The sequence below is a fragment of the Nanorana parkeri genome, unplaced genomic scaffold (assembly GCF_000935625.1).
Source record: "Nanorana parkeri isolate BGI_ZX_2015 unplaced genomic scaffold, ASM93562v1 scaffold965, whole genome shotgun sequence".
NCBI lineage: Eukaryota > Metazoa > Chordata > Amphibia > Anura > Dicroglossidae > Nanorana > Nanorana parkeri.
In genome coordinates this window covers 628019-644690 of record NW_017307233.1, presented here as the reverse complement: position 1 = coordinate 644690, position 16672 = coordinate 628019, and the positions used below count along the sequence as shown (strand labels likewise).

General features: G+C 43.0%; 1 protein-coding gene and 1 long non-coding RNA gene across 2 annotated transcripts in view; one reads left to right on the top strand and one right to left on the bottom strand.

The window, feature by feature from the left end:
* The first annotated feature begins 1440 nt into the window (after positions 1-1440).
* Positions 1441-14741, top strand: LOC108795398. Its single transcript, XR_001941753.1, has 3 exons — positions 1441-1654; positions 11389-11391; positions 14731-14741. It is a non-coding gene; the product is annotated as an uncharacterized LOC108795398 (long non-coding RNA).
* WDR11 (WD repeat domain 11) overlaps positions 7949-16672 on the bottom strand; it is a 75985-nt gene continuing 67261 nt past the window's right edge. The window contains exons 26-29 of the mRNA XM_018566644.1: positions 16383-16480; positions 12740-12885; positions 12534-12613; positions 7949-8097 (exon numbers count right to left, since the gene is read on the bottom strand). Of these exons, the coding sequence (XP_018422146.1) occupies positions 7949-8097; positions 12534-12613; positions 12740-12885; positions 16383-16480 (473 nt within the window). The remainder of the gene's footprint in view (positions 8098-12533; positions 12614-12739; positions 12886-16382; positions 16481-16672) is intronic.

Genomic DNA, 16672 nt, shown 5'->3' with positions numbered 1-16672 from the left:
CCGGATATGTATGTATGGAACTCTGGTAGTATAGTGTTTATTAAACCCAATGAGGGTAAATGAGACAAGTTGTGATTTTTTTACGGATCCCCGCTGCCACAGACCCTACAAGCAGCGGGGATCCATGGAGTCTCTCATCCCTCCCTGGGATGGCTCCAGGGAGGGATGAGAGACTCCAGATGCAGCGGCGGTGCCGGCGGGGGCTAAAGCGACCATCAGCTTATAGTAGAACTGTAAATGCCAGGTCCATACGGCATACTGAGCTGGCCAGCTGGAAGCACTTTTGTAGCTCCGTATGCCGTACGTCCTTGGCAGCGAAAGGGTTAAAAGAGAACTATGGGGTAAGTGTTTTTTCCCCATAGTTCTCTTTAGGGTCACGGGAGGACATATACTAACCTCCTCCTGTGAGCCAAAGCTCAGTATATCGCGGGCAATATAACGAGAGTGCCGTAGCCAGGACGCATCCCGACAATACTGTCAAGATCCACCCAGCTGCATGAGTGACAGCTGGCTCTGCCTATCTAGAGGCAGATACAGCTGTGTACACCCCCCTCCCCCGTTCATTCTGCCACTCAGTGCTGGAGGATCAGAGGGGGGAATCCCTGCGGGGTCAGCAGTCAATGCGCATTGCAGGGAGACTGCATGTTTGGCTGCATGTTTTCTGCTCACTTCCTGATCGATACTGCCGACCTGCAACAGCTTCTTTGTCACAGGTCGGCTCTAACTATGAGGAGGAGTGGACATTTAAGATTTATATATCTTTTACTCCAATGCTTATGTGCACTTCATGGCACTCCACTCCTTCCCCAAACACACATAATTTTCACACAGGTTAATAGTCGCCGGTTATCCTGGGTGAACGAAACACACCATGTACAATTGTTTGTTTTTTTTCAAAGTAAAATCTTTTGCATCACTTTTGGCACAACCTAGAAGAATATGCTCATTAATGTTTCCTTCTCTGGCTACTTAGATTATTTTTATAATATAATCCTATCTATTACAATCCAATGTGTTTGGGTATTTTCATAGAAATATCAGTAAATGGCACTAGTTACTCCTTCAATCTATAACATTGTGCAGCACATTATAAGTTGAGACACAACACACAAGCAGCACAGAAACATTTAATTTCTTTATTACGTTGATTTAAACAGAAATCAACAAGGGAATGTATTCAAGTCTTCGGCATTAACAAAGTTATAGTACCACCCAACACAGTTAAATTACAAATTGCTACAAAGCTCACACACTTGGTGTTACTTGTATATATTTATCAGACAAAGTCTATACATTTTTTATGTAAATGTCGGGACCCACATTGTTAACACAACAGACATCGTCAGCAAATCATTATCTGTCCATATGGGCAGCAGCACTGGAATATTATTTTCCAAGTATAGTTGCATTCCTATAGTGTTAACATTGAAAACGATGTGATAGTTTTAAAAGCCAAAAGTTATATTTTGATTTTGGATGATTTATAGAAAGCTAGGTAGTGTGCTAGTTTCATATATCTGTGGGAGACTCCCATGGTGGGTTTCCGTTTGCATAAATCTTGTCTCTATTTTTCCTCAGCTTGGTGTTTGTGTTGCCACACCTCCTACGGCACTATAGTATATAAAATAAACAATAAATCCAACAGGGAGAGCGAGTCTTGCTAGTATTGGCCATGACATCACTGAAGTGCTCAAACTATCAAGATCACTTTCACCAATAATATAAGACATGAGGTGGTTTAATATTTGAGCATCAACAGGAGTTCAGATATTTGTTATACTGACAGGAAGGTTGGACACCGGCAAATAAAAAGGTTGTAGACCAGCCTAGGATAAACCTCTTCACTACCCAGCATGCCTCAGTTTATAGCAAGCAGTACCAAGAGCATGAATAAAAACAGAGGGGTGAGATACATGAATTCAGCTACTGTTGGGAAATCCAAAAGCAGTCCAACTGAGAGGCGGACAACTCCGCAACAACCACTAACATGCCCAACAAAACAGATCTGTGGACTGGCTGCAACAGGATCAATGCCCATATCTGATATCAGATGAGGCCAACTCCCCTACCAGATAAAGGAACCTGCAAATATGACCTGAAGGAGGACACAGACAATTAACACAATGCTCTCAAGACCAGATAAGAAAGGTCACAACCACAAGGGAGTAATTCTACATGAATGGGAACACCAATATCTGGAGCGAGCAAACTAGTGAGTTCTGCCTGCTGACAATACAGGGAGACGTAGGGCTCTCCACCGACTATGTGCCCCTCTCCTCTAAGTCTAGAAGCAACTGGTTAAGAGGGAGTGTTCTTAAAAGGGACCAATGCAAGTAAGGCTGAAACTCACGGAATGTATTGCCCAGCGCAGGAACCAGACTACCTGTCCTGACACCCATTGATTCTCGGATGTGATCTCCAAGATGGTGTCCAGCAGAGTACAAACCGAAGATCCAATGATGCAGAAGAATCCACCTGTTCTGGAAGTCTAGAAAGCAGTCCCAGAGATAACTCTTATATGAGAGAAACCCCTAGGCTATGGGGAGTTGATGGAGAGGCCGAGTGTCTCTTTTGACCAGGTAGTCTCAGAAACTAGGCCTGCAATAGCAGAGGAAGGGGCTAGAGTAGACCGAGAGGCGATGGATGAAAACAAGACATCTCTGAGAAAGAGATTGTCCAGGGCTCCAGCAAGGAAGGGGAAACTCCCTGTTAGATAGCAAGGGGACTTAAGGCAAACATGCTGTGGGCCACTGCAGTGAGGGACTAAGTTTGTTACCCTCCCTACAGGTGACAGACAGTTACACATGCTGAAACCTTAGTCAAAATGTGGTCAGTATCGGCGAGGAATTGCGTGAATTTGGTCACACTTGTGTGACTGGACTAGATGTTGCCGCTGACAGCATAGTGCACACTACCTTACCAGACGGCTAAGGGAGACACCAAAGAGACCCAAAATCCATAGTGTTACTGGATTACAGATGTCAGTGCCCCCAGGGGGTACAGAGTAATCACCCCCAGAACTGTTAGGAGAGTGTGAGTAAGGGTCACCTTTTGGTAATGGGCTGTCCCTAGATACAGACATGTTGTGACTGGCATTTACACAACTAGGCTCAAAATATGAAACAAGGCCTCAGGTACTCACAAGCCCAGGCAGCAGGTGGATGATGAGAGTCGGTTAGCCGGAAGGGACTTGATCACTGTAGGAACAGTCTGAAGATTGGAGATTGGAAAGCAGGAGCAGCAGCGGAACAGTTTTTCCACTATGTTGAACAGCGGGAAAGAGAGCATGACACTTCACCAAGCTAATGATCTCAGTGCTCAGTCCCTCCCGTTTATACCTTTCTGTAGTATAAACGGGAATAGCTGGAAATGTCGAAGGTACTCAGCAGTGCTATTAACAGTAGCTCCCAATGGGAAGCCCAAATGGCCTACTCAACAAAGCGAGTTCTCAAAGACAGGGCAATTGTTGAGGCAATAACATAGCTTTAGACCTGAAAAGTGATCTGCGGCTAACTTTTATCATGCACATCCATCCCAGCAAGGCCCAAGTATGGCCAAGCTGAAAAAAGGCTGAACCATATATCTGCCATGTGGAGCCCAGCTCAATCAGCAGTATTGTGAGGAATCTTGACTGAAGACAATGTCATTTAAAAAAAAAACACAAAGAAAAATGCTAGCAAACTCAGACGTTTCTCAGCAGAGCTGAAGAAAATGCATCCATTCTCCTTGGACACTAACAAAAAACTGGGACATGGTAGGTAAAGGAGAGGTTATCCTGGGCTGGCCCACAATTTTACTATTTGCCTGTTTCCAATCCTCCCGTAGGCAGCAGTATAACGAGACAACGTCTGAATTCAACGGTCCCTCACTGAAAGAGAAAGAAATATAAATCTCTTTTTGTGTGGACCGACATTTAAATTGTACAGACTTCGATCTATAAGGCACCACTGAATTGCTTGCTAGCTAACACATTAATTCCATATGCATTCTTCTGGGCTGCTCCTCCAATTGTATACAGATATTGTGCTCTTGTTAATGAATGGGCAAACCTGGTCTTACTAATAGAAATATTGCAGGGTGTTAAATATGCTTCATAGACATGGGAGCTAAAGTGCTGTTAAAGTGGGCGCCTGGCACACCTTCCCCACAACTGCTGACTGGTTCCCTATGTTAGGGCCAAAAGGATGTATTGAGCTGAATGACAATATACAGACCATCATTTAGTGAAGCATTTATGTTTGGAGTAGAGAAATGAATACTGTTAGGAAAGTTTTACAACTTTGAGCATTGTCACTTGATCACCAAGCACCAGTGTGTGATAAGTCCTTAGTCTTACCTGCCCATAGTAACCTATTAGATTCACACTTTAGCTTCTACTGTTATTTTCCAAGTTCAGATTTTAATATGATTAGTAAACTTAAACAGTTCACCGCATATGACAGAGATTTATCTACTAAATCTCTATGGTGGGTTACAGACTTAGTACTTTCTAGAGTATTTTACATTCTTGACTGAATCTGTATATTAAGTGTGGGGACACTACAGAAATTAATACATCACAGGTTAGATACAACTATATAACAATGATGCATCTTCCCAATCTGCAATGCCAAATATAAAACACTGGTGAGCAACCACTTCCCACTAATACAATTTACAATAAATAATGACAAGAATTTATAAAGAATGAGAACCATCTTCACAGTAATAGCTTGTGAAACCATTTTAATTTAGCACCACCCTTTCAGTTCAGCATACTGTATCCCAAACAGGAGGGTAACATCAGAGCCTTATATTAGACTGCTGCGAGAACCATCTTTTTTCCCAATGTGAAAAATAGCTGGTTATGGAGTTAGTTATGAACCAGCTCTGACTTGAATAGCAGGTCTCATAAGCTTGGCATGGAGCTGAAGTGATTGATAACGGGGATAGGGGTAAAGATTAGATCGCTTCCTTTGCTTACTTTAAAAAGCATTTTCAAACCATTGATCATATACTTTGGATAGCAGTATAGCTGCACTATCACAACCTGATATGAGACTTGAAAGGACACCTGTATCTTTAGTAGAATTGTCATTTATTTAGATACCACCAGCTCCCCCCCCCCGAGTACAGCCCACTCACTTTCCTCTCCATTCCAGTTATCTTCAGTACATGGACGTATCCAGTAGACATGTGCACTGCCAAAAAATTCGGACGAAATTCGGTAGCTTTAGTACGAACGTTCGTTTCGTTTTCTTTTCTTATTCGTTTTGTTCGATTGGTTTGCAGCAAAAGTGACATTTGAGGGGGGAAAAATATTTTTCTCCTTCTCTAATGTCACTTTGCTCCAATGAACGAAACGAATAAGAAACGAATAAGAACAGAAAACGAAACGAACGTTCGCACTAACGCTACCGAATTTCGGAAATGGAAATTCGGATTCGTTTGCATTAGTTATGTCTGTAATTCGGAATTCGGATACATCCGAATGTCCGAAAATTCGTCCGAATTTCGATTCGGAACGAAACGAATCGCACATGTCTAGTATCCTGTACCCCTTTGTATGGATGTGCCCAATGCTCCGCTGACCTCTTCAAAGGAATACATGTGCCCAGGTCCCATTAATTTGTATTGATGAGCCACATACTCCACTGAATGGCTGGAAGACACCGAGTACAGCTTACCCATAGGAATAAATGGGGCTTTGGAGGGTGTGTTCCATAGAAGAAATTCCAGCTGGGACATTTTTCTTGCAAAGGCGGTGTGATGCTTGGCAAACCTACACAGTGAAGATCAGAGGAACAAGGAGGAAGGTAACTATTTTTACCAATGGTCAGTACTCAGGGGATTTAATGAAAGGACAATGGTACTGGAGGCACTGTTGTCCTTTAATGCTCTGTGGACGGTGGGTTCACTTTAAGGCATCCTTTTTTCTCATTCACTCTCACAAAGATTTCCCTGTAAAACCATAACACTCTAAACCCAAAACACAAATAATATCTAGCATCGTGGAAATGTAAATTAGTCATCTTTAATTTACGTAGGAAGGAATTCTAGAGTCACTAGTGGTGTCATCACTACAGTATTTCTTGGAAACATAAGCAGGGCAGAAATAAACACAGACCTGCGGTACACGGTAGGAATGTTTAAAAGGTCATAAACATGCAAAACTAATACTTCATTTGAGATGGGGACACATAAGTTGCGTCATTCTTTGGCTTTATAAACAAGAAATTGTTGCTTCCGTAATTAACTTGCGAATGAGCCCATTTACACTTGTGTGTTCCTGCAGTGCACCTGCTCTATGTGTGGCGGGTTGCAGTTCCATTCGTTGAATGGCATTCCAACACACTGTACCGTAAAGTACATCTAACCACAATATACAACATACTCTGCATTGTGGTGCACTGCATTGATAGAAAAAAAAATCATGGACATTTTTTGATCCGTTGTGGTGCATTGGCGCCCTTTTATAATTAATGTGCTGCCTCAACACAATGCACATTAACGCACCATAACGGATTGCTAATGTGTAACTACTGCTTACAAAGTGTTAAAACACACGTACAGCAAAAAGCTTTTCTTTGCCATAAACCATACAAGTCCCTAATGAAAACGGCACCTCTTTTGCCTCATCTACTGGCATGGAATAGAGAACAGTACGTATCAGAGCCAAAGAAGCCAAGGTACCATCACTCACTGGGCACACACAAGTAAGATATGATTGCACAGGCAATACAGCTTCTATTAAAGTGTCGCTTAGAATGCTGGGGAGAGGGCCCATCTAACAACCATAAATCAAGAACAGCCACTTCTGCTGGATGGACTCAGGAATGGTGCTGTCATTATGCTTCATGTGTGTTAGATAGCATGTTTGCAATTTTTGGTTGTGAGATTTTGCATTGTTGAACTTTTACTTTCACTCTTAAATTTAATTTATTATCTTTCCTTTCACTCAGGAAACAGTTCAAATTCATAGACATTCAATGTATGTATGATGTGTATCATTTTACCCATTATATAATACTGGCACCAGCGAGAAGTGACAGCTGTTTGGTGGAGTCATGTGGCTCTGGTAGATTCCATCCAAAAGCATAGATGTTCTGAATAGAGTCTCATCCTATTATGATCAGCAGACCCCTTAATATAAACCTGTGAAAGTACCATGTCCTGCATTTCCTGGGTACCCTGTGCATTTTACTACAATCAAGGTGTTGCCAAAAGATAAGAACCCACATTGACTAAAGGAACACTTGTTTAGCAGTAGAATGCACTTATTTTGGTTAATATTTGACTAATTTGGTATTTTAGAAAGTGGTGGACAAGTATTATCCTGGAATTCTCTGTAGGGGGATCATGGAGCATGCCCTTAACAAGATGGTGTTCTCATATTTACAATATATAAATACCTTGACATGTACAATGGTCTGTTACACTGATTACCAATATACAAATCACACATTACTTGTCAAGAAATGTTCTCACCTCCTGATTACTTGAATCTCATTACCTGTATACTACAAGCCTCCTTTGTACGGTCTTGGACTTGTTTAAAAATGAAGTACAGTGGGTTTATACCACAACCAGCAACTTTAATTTACTGTTCTGACAGTTCTAAACTGAAAGTTGGGGGCTGTCCAGTTACGCTTTGCTCAGCTATACTGTATAGTGACATATGAATTATTTGGCTCTGTAAGGCAGAACATGTATTAGTAAAAGACAGACACTGTAGGCGATTACATCTCTACTACACCTGTATTACAATATGTTACAGTTTTCAAGAGGAAAAGCAGTATAGGAATGTTACTATGTTGGTATAGCATCTCCTGTTGTCTTTGCATATATTCCTATGAATGTCAGACTCTGTAGACTGTTGCAGACCGTCCTAGCGTCTACCTTCTGTGATTGCCCCTCCTCTTCATTTACCAGTGTACACAGTTCTTCTCTCAATAGAGGGAGTTTATCCTCACTTCTCTTCCTTGTGGCTTTGAAGCTCAGACAGTAACTCTGTGCCGGCATCTCCTGCTTTCTTGGCAAATCGCAATGCTCCCTGTGTAAATCCTAGAGATCGCAGGCTACGTGCGTAATCTGCAAACACGGCAGAGATCAGTTTATGTGCACAGAGGTTAAGGAAAACAGGCAATTAGACACATTATACAATACATCATTTATTGATAGAAGTAGTTCTACCACCGAGTTTGTCATGCTGAATGTAATGAGCTCCACTTCTTCCTATTTAATTGGGTAAATAACTGAGGTGGCCGCCTATACCTCCACATCCAGCAGAAATGGTATACTTGCCAGGAAGTTCCCGAGGGTCAGGTTTCCAAAAACAATAATTTGCTGAAATTGTACGGTTTGTGATGTATGCTTCCTTGTGAAATGTATAGATGTCTAGACTACATTCAGACTTGAACTAGGTGAAGGAATGATCCCTGTAATTTACTTGTATTAAAACTAAATGCTACAAATCCAATCCCACCTACTGTAATGACAAGACATGTGTAGACTGCCATGGCTGACCGAACGTGAACATGCCATTTTCCTGACTGTCAAGATCCTACCTACTATAATGAAGAGAAATGTTATTTTCCTGACCGCATCCAAGGGCTTCAAATAGTTGATGGCCTAAATAACTTTCTTCAGTGCAGTGACAAGTTATTGAAGCTAGAGACAACCAGCAGTTTCAGAAAAGGTTCCGCAAAAGAAGCCTTTTTTTTTTACATTATAGATACGCTATTCCTGATAAAGTCATCTATTCGCTGACTTTTATTAATCATAGTAGTCCCAGTGCCATGATTAGTGTGTGCGGTTTCACCAGGGCTTCTCAGGCAGAGTGCGGTCTCATTAGGGTTGTGCTGGGTCGGGTCTCACCATGGCTGTTCGGGCAGATGCGGGTGGCAGGTCTCACCATGGCTGTGCGGGTGGATGGTCTCACCATGGCTGTCCCGGCAATGGGAAGGAGGAGATGTTTAGCCGGAAGGTGCTGCAAAGGTCTCCAGCAAGTGCGGGACCTTACCACAGCCGGATATACAGGTGAAACTCGAATAATTAGAATATCGTGCAAAGTTCATTTATTTCACTAATGCAACTTAAAGGTGAAACAAATATATGAGATAGACTCATTACATACAAAGCAAGATAATTCAAGCCGTGATTTGTCATAATTGTGATGATTATGGCTTACAGCTCATGAAAACCCCAAGAACCCCAAATCCACAACCTCAAAAAAGTAGATTATTACATGCAATCAATAAAACAAGGATTGTACATAGAACAATATCGGACCTCTGAAAAGTACAAGCATGCATATGTACTCAGTACTTGGTTTGGGCCCCTTTTGCAGCACTTACTGCAATTACTTTTGCACGATATTCTAATTATTCGAGTTTCACCTGTATCTAAAAATGTAAAGTGCGGGTATCAGAGTATAATATCAGGGCATTTTCACAAGTGCAGTGTGCCTTGATCAGAAAGGGTTGAACCTGATCCTTGAGACCATAGGCTTTAGATGATGGCCTGTCTGAGCCACTTAGAGATGGCAGAACAAGGCAATGCACCCTTACGTGAAACATCTGGATTGATAAAAAGAGAATCAGTTTTTCTAAACGGAGCTGCAGCTCGGAGACCCTCACAGTGCCAAAGACATTCAGACAATGGAACACATTTTCTCTTTGGTGAACTGCAGCTGGACAAAGGGATGGAATAACAATGCCCTGTTTGAGGTGAAAGGAAGTCCTGGGGCCTCAACGTCATCTTTTCCTTACGTAATACCAGAATAGGTTGTTTGCAGATTAAGACCACTAGTTCAGACACTCAGCTCACAGAGATCACACAAGAATACCACCTTTCAAGTGAGAGTAGAAAGAGACATATCTCTAGAGGTTACAAATCGCAATTTCTAAAGTGCAGAGAACCAGATCCCGTTAAGGCACAGGGAAGCAAAAAGAGGATTTGTCCCACAGAGAAACTCCTGGAGTAAAAGCCCAGGGATTCACAGCAAGCTGAAGTATGCCTTCCATGAAGTCCATCAAATAGATCACCGATTGAAAGATGCTCCTGTCTCTCAGAACCTAGGCTTCAACAGTCATGCCATCAAAGCCAGTGAACCAGGATGGTAAATCTGTCCTTGAGAGAGATGACCTGGTAGAGCCCATGGAGTGTCCGGCAGGAGTCTTACCAGGTTGGCATAACACATATGCCCGGGCTAATCTAGAGCAATGTGAATAACCAAAATGCCCTCCAGCTTGAGCCTGCAAAGCAGAAGAGGAAGGAGTATGAGGGGAGGGAAGGCATAAATTAGGGTATACTGATACCGCGGAGACACGAGAGCATCCACTGCTTCCACTAGAGGATACCTGGAGAAAAATCTGTCCAATCTGTAGTTGAACCTAGAGACAAGGAGGTCTGCATTTGCCATTCTGCACCTGTGACACATATCCTGCAACACTGCCTGAGGGTAGGGACCAATCCCTCAAGTCCAGATATTACTGACGAAGGAAGTCTGCCTGCCAATTGTCAACTCCTGGATATACATGGCGGACAAGGTTGATACATGAAGTTCTGGCTCCTCTATAATGGTTTCCTGACAAGGCTATGACAAAAAGACTTCTGTTTCCTCCCTGTTGGTTGATGCAATCCATCATTGTCCAAATGCAGCACTGGACCTTCCTGCTGGAAGGTTATCCAGTCTGGCTTCAAAGACAGTTAAGTTATTATTAAACGGGAGATGAGACTACATTGACCAAGTCCACTGCACCAACAGAGGGCCCAGGACTCCTCTCCAACCCAACAGTCTGGCATCCCTAGTGACATTCTTCCACAAAAAAGGAAGAAGGACTTACTCCATTTCCAGAGCTAGATTCTGAGCCACCAAGCCAAGGACAACCTGGTCTGTCCAGGGAGTGGATTACTTGTCCACTCCATGAATGTTATGTTGAAAAATCCAGAAGTGAAACTGGGACAAAGGAGGCTATCATCAGACCCAAGTCTCTCATGCAAATGAGGAGAGCCAGGTGACTCCTGAACTGGAGATCTCAGGTCTGGGATTGAAGAGTCCAAGATACTCCAAATAACAAGTCTGTCTCAGCAACAATTACTGAGGGTTCAGGATTCATCCAATCCTCTAATGTGTGGACAGTCAAGGTCACATTGTCCAACAGAGCATTCGCTGACTGTTCCCTCAAACAGGAGGTCATCCAAGTATACCACGATGGGGCTCCCATGAGAGCACAGCAGAATGTGTACTGGGGCAAGCACCTTGGTTAACTGCTGAGGTGCAGATAAGAGGCTGAAAGGTAGGACCACAAATGGGTAGGGGAGGGGTCCCACGGCATAGTGTAGGAAATGCTATGTTAGAAACGTTGGTACATGTAGGTATGCGTCCTTGATGTCTAGTGAAGCAAGTAAGTTTCGCTGGGGAAGGGAGAAGATGACAGACCTGGTGGATTCCAAGTGGCATTTCTATCCACGAATTAAGACATTCATAGACTTGAGATCCAAGATGCGGCAGATGGCCCCTTTGGTTTAGGAAACAGTTAACAAGTTAGAGTAGAATCCTTGAAACTGTTCTGCCACAGGAACAACAACAACTGGGTCCAGAAGACCCAAGAGGGCTTGATAGAGATCTGATTATCCGTGTGTGGAAGGTTGTAGATGAGACAGAGGAGGGGCAGAGAGTGAAAATTTAGCTTGTAGCCCTTGGAGACCACCACACACAGATGTCTGAGATGCCAGTCCAAATGTCTCCAAAAGTTAACAAATGTCCCCCCTACTCTGCAAAGTAGGGGCGCACCTAGATGGTGAGAAAGGTTTGTGAGGAGATTTGGACAGTGTTGAACCCCAGGCCTGGTGGGTGGACTTGGGAGTGAAACATAGGGGATATGGATGGTTTGGAAAGGAAAAAGATGTTTCTTTACCTATAGTGAGGGAAAAGACTTAGCAAATGGCTTCTTCTTCTGCTAAGGAAGATGTGTGCTCTTGCCCCCAGCAACATCCTTGAAAATGGTACCCAGAGCACCATCCAAAAGAGATGTAAAAGGCCATGCAGATCAAATGCTTGTTAGATGTGGGTTTCATAGTTCAGCACTTTAACCAAAGTCCATGTGTACAGACAAAAGACCCATGCGGGAGATGAGACAGGAAAAGCTCCACTACTGTAACTTAAAGCTACATCTACTTGTTCCAAACATTCTATGACCAAGGAATCAGAGCTTGGCAGCGTTTTTTGTCAGGTTAACTTAGATGTGCACCTGTGCTTTGCCCAAGCTCCAAATCTAGGTAGAGGTTAGACAGGGATAATGCTTCCCATTCCCATGTGACAGGGATGGGTGCCTGAGCGGTTAATCACCAAGCACTAGTGCTGTCAGGTAGGGGAAGGGGAGTGAGCCACATGCTGCCCCATTCCCACCACTTTGCTTCATCAGGCAAAGACTTGATGCTGGCTGTTAAGTCTATGTTTATGGACAAAATGACAGGTTATCTTTAAAACATGCAACAAACTATGGAATAAGAGGTGATTAAATGATATTGCGTAACACAGAAAAGGATATTAGACTCGTCAGTAATTTCAAATGCTGAGCATCGCAGGCAGGCTTCCAGAAACAAGGCGGCACGATCAAAACACCTCATGCTGGGAAATAAAACAAAGAAAAAGAGAACACAGTGTATGAAATATGTCTATAAAAATCAAACAAGCCTTGCATATGTAAGAAGTACTCGGGGTCCAAAACAAATGCATTTGTGAGTGAGGATTTACCTGTGTAACATTTCTATTACTTTTCTAAAGCAGCCAAGAGAAAGGAGAACAAGGATTGCTTTACATTTCTGGTTGATATGTGGAGAACAGAGATGGTCCACCCATCGTTTCATGACCTCAGCACATTCTTCTGGGTTCAGTCGCACCTGATAAACAAAAAGCGACATACTGAAGATATTGGAAATCAACTTTGGATACACTGTGGAGCTGCATCCGTGTCACTTTAAAGTACCTTAATGCACCCAGAGCAACTGCTGGAATCTGATTGTTACATTGTCCTACACAGGATCCACTGTGCTCAGAGACCAGGATCACTTTTTGGAAAAATCTAAAGCAGCTTTGACTACTTTTTTTCAGAAGCAACAGGGCACCTTGAGGGGAATTTATCAAAACCTGAGCAGACAAAATCTGGAGCAGTTGCCCAGAGCAACCAATCAGCTTCTCCCTTCAGTTTGTTCAGTGAAGATTTGAAAATGAAAGCTAGAGACTGATTTGTTGCCATGCACCGCTGCTCCAGCTTTGATAAATTCCCCTCTTTCTCTTTATATAGCGATTTAAAATATTCAGATCCACTCACAAGGCTTTGCTTGCTCTTGATCCCAGCTCCATGGTTTCCATTGAGAAATTAAAATGTCTGGGCACCCAATCAATTAATTTCTAATATAGGAAGCATTATTAGGTATATGTATGACCTGACACTCCGAGTCTGTTAGTAGGAATGCCAGTTCCCACACAAGTATGCAACTTTGAGAGCCCGTTCACACCGGGGCAGTTTGGCCACGTGGATCCGCCGACATAAACGATCCCATACATTGCTATGGTAACCGTTCATGGGACCACGAGTCCGTGCGATCCGAACTGCCTGCACCCGAACTGCTCCCTGCACTATTTTTGCCACGCTGATCCGCGCGGTTTCCATATAGCTTTCAATGGAACCACACTGATCAGCGCGGTTTGGGGCGTTTTTAATTGCGTTTCAAACGCAAATGAAAAACTTCCAAAACCTCCCTTTTGAAGTCAGTGCGGTTAACCGCGCTAATCCGCAACTGCCCTAGTGTGAATGGGCTCTAAGGCAGGCATCCTTCTACACCTGCATTGCCAGCAACATATATTCACTGGAAATGGCCATGTGGTGTTATAATACTGGGGATATTTCAGGTGCACGCTTTCATACAGAAGCACTACAGGAGTACAACCTGTCTAGTGATGTTTTCAGATATTCCCTTAAAGACCAGCTAGAAAGCACACTTTAACTCTCCCTAGATCTATCACAGAAGAACTCATTTTGATTAGATTTATGGCTTTCCTTCTCTGTAATGCATGTTTGTTTAGTGCTTCGCCTCATCATACCTGCTGTGTAAGACCTAGTGGGGAGTGTTGTGATGTCACGTTATAGGGGACATTTACTTTCAGCATTGTATTACAGTCATGTAGTACCGAGGGAGCTGGTGTCTGACCAGGCAGAGTGAGATTGCACTGAGAGCTCCATCAAGGGGGGGCAAAAGGATTTTACAATGAAATGAGAGGATTCTGTTTGGGTAGAAAAGCAATGATGATAGCACAAGTGGGCACTGCATTATTAATGTACTTACTGTAGGTAACAAACCCCCTCTGGTTACACGGTTTTCACGTTTAAAGGAAGCCTGTGAAAACAAATATGGGAGCAGCCACTGCTGAATTAATAAATGAAAGGTTTAGGCTTCAAGGCTGTCATTCTTATTCCTGGCTTCACTATCAGGAGTATTATTGGCCTGGAATAAGTACAAGCCATGGAGTTTAGACTTGACAACCCTGAAGCCTGTACTTCAGTAAGTCAGCATGGGCAGCTCTCAAACGTCTGTCCCCATAGGTGGCGTTTACAGCGCTTTGTGAACAATGCAGCATTGATCTGTATTAGGCTGGTATGCAATTCACAATATTAGGGGAACCTGATAGTATGGAGAAAGCCAGCAACACGTAATGTTCTATAACCTAGAGCCGTGATGAGACAGTGACAGCACTGCAGCCTCTGTATTTGAATGGTAAATAGTACATGCTCGGGGAACAAGTACAGAAATGCCAATAGATGCTGCCATATATCATCCCTGTAATAGGAGGCATCTGCTGTATTTTTTTTATATGGAGGGGGGGCTCACAAATTCTCTGTTCTCTGCCTTGCTTTTACTGAAGACTGTCTGCTTTTAATACCCTGTTTGTTACTAATGATATTGGGTAGGAAAAACTTTATTTTACAGAGCAGTAGTATTTTATAAAGCAAACTTGTACTTGGCCCATACCAGGCAAAAGAAACATTTGCATAGCAGTCATTGAAAGAAGCCTGTACTGGCCTTCCACACATTTTCTTGCTTCCCCATAATAGCCCCTCAATAGTTGTAATAATTTCAACTATTTTATAGGTTGGGCTTGCACAAGCCTAATACTCTCCTGCAACTCTGCAACAGTTCTCAAGCCTTGCGATTGGCTGCTTAGGCATCTAGCACTGCATTGTGGGAACAATACCTGGAGAAAACAGGCTTTTCTTGGTGTTCTGGCAGGTGAACATGTGAAAGGCAAGTACAGGTTCCTTACCATGCCTGGTATCCAGCAACTGAATGGCCATTACAGGTTTGCTTTAATAAGGTTTTTAAGCAGAAAAAAAAAAAACAGTTCCATGCCCTCCGAATGCAGTTTGGCAGATATCTCCCTGATCAGTTGTTCTAGCTAAGGTGACCAGGCTGCAACACAGCCCTGCCTCGGCAAAGCTATTCCTTTGAAGCACCTGCATGGCTCAACCTGAATTGAGAAACAATGGATTTCCCTGGGCTAGGCTGTATCATACTGAGGCATGCGGGGCAGCTGTCTGGTGTCTCAGAGCTGCTTTGCTACACTGTTGAAATTAGAAGTAGCAGTTTTTTTTGTTTTAGGATAATAATGCTGAACACTGGGGAAATTACAAGAAACTTGCAATAGTTGTAAATCGATGGGGGAGCCCTCCGCACACCTCACAGCAGTCCCGGCCAACAAGAAAGATGGTGCTCGCAGTGATAATCATGGATGGCGCCGTGCAAAACACACAACAAAAAAGTAGATCACCAGCACTCAGTAGTAAAGATGAATATGTCCTTTTTATTGGACAAAATCGTCAAAGTGATAAAAAAAAGCCGACATTTCGGGACCGCGCAGGGTACCTTCCTCAAGGCAGAAAGACGTCACGTCTTTGCAATAGGTCTCCCACTGCACAGATAAGTTTTTATTCTAATTTTCATCTAAGGTATCTAAGATAAGGTGAAAAACAAAAAGCAGCATTACTTACGTTATCCCTTACGTCGTGGTAGCCTCTTCCTTCTGACACTCTGGGCTGCCAATGGGCCCTTGACATCCTCATGTTACAGTGCAGGACTGCTGATCCTGCATTGTAGGGGATGACGTCAGAATGCAGGTAAAGCATCAAAGAGAAGGGGCTTCAGGAAACAGGGTTGAAGCCTGCAGGGATGAGGTAAGTAAAAGTGCTTTTTTTTTTTTAACCCTAGACAAAAATGAGCATTTGACTCTTGCAATGTGGGGGGAGCCCCGCTTCAAGTGTAGATGCACTCCAGTTCACTACGAGTACCGCAAAGTGGTGGGTCCATTAGATTTCTTGCTGTAGAACCTGGATGTTACTAACCTTGGCAAGCCATGCTGCATGGTTCCACTCATTGTATGTCTGCAGGTAACGGCAGGCATCCGCAGCCTTGTCTATTAGGCACAGTAGCTGCACTCCCTCTGTGTAAAAGACAAAACCTCTGTCAGTTTTTCTGGCCAGTACCATATTGAAATTGAAATTAACCTTGCAACCACTTACTTTCCAAACAAAAATATAAAAGAAAACAACTGGAATACAGATTAGATCCTGTATCAGCTTTTTTCAACTAGAGATAAAAGACATTAATGAAAACCTGACAAACATTTATATAT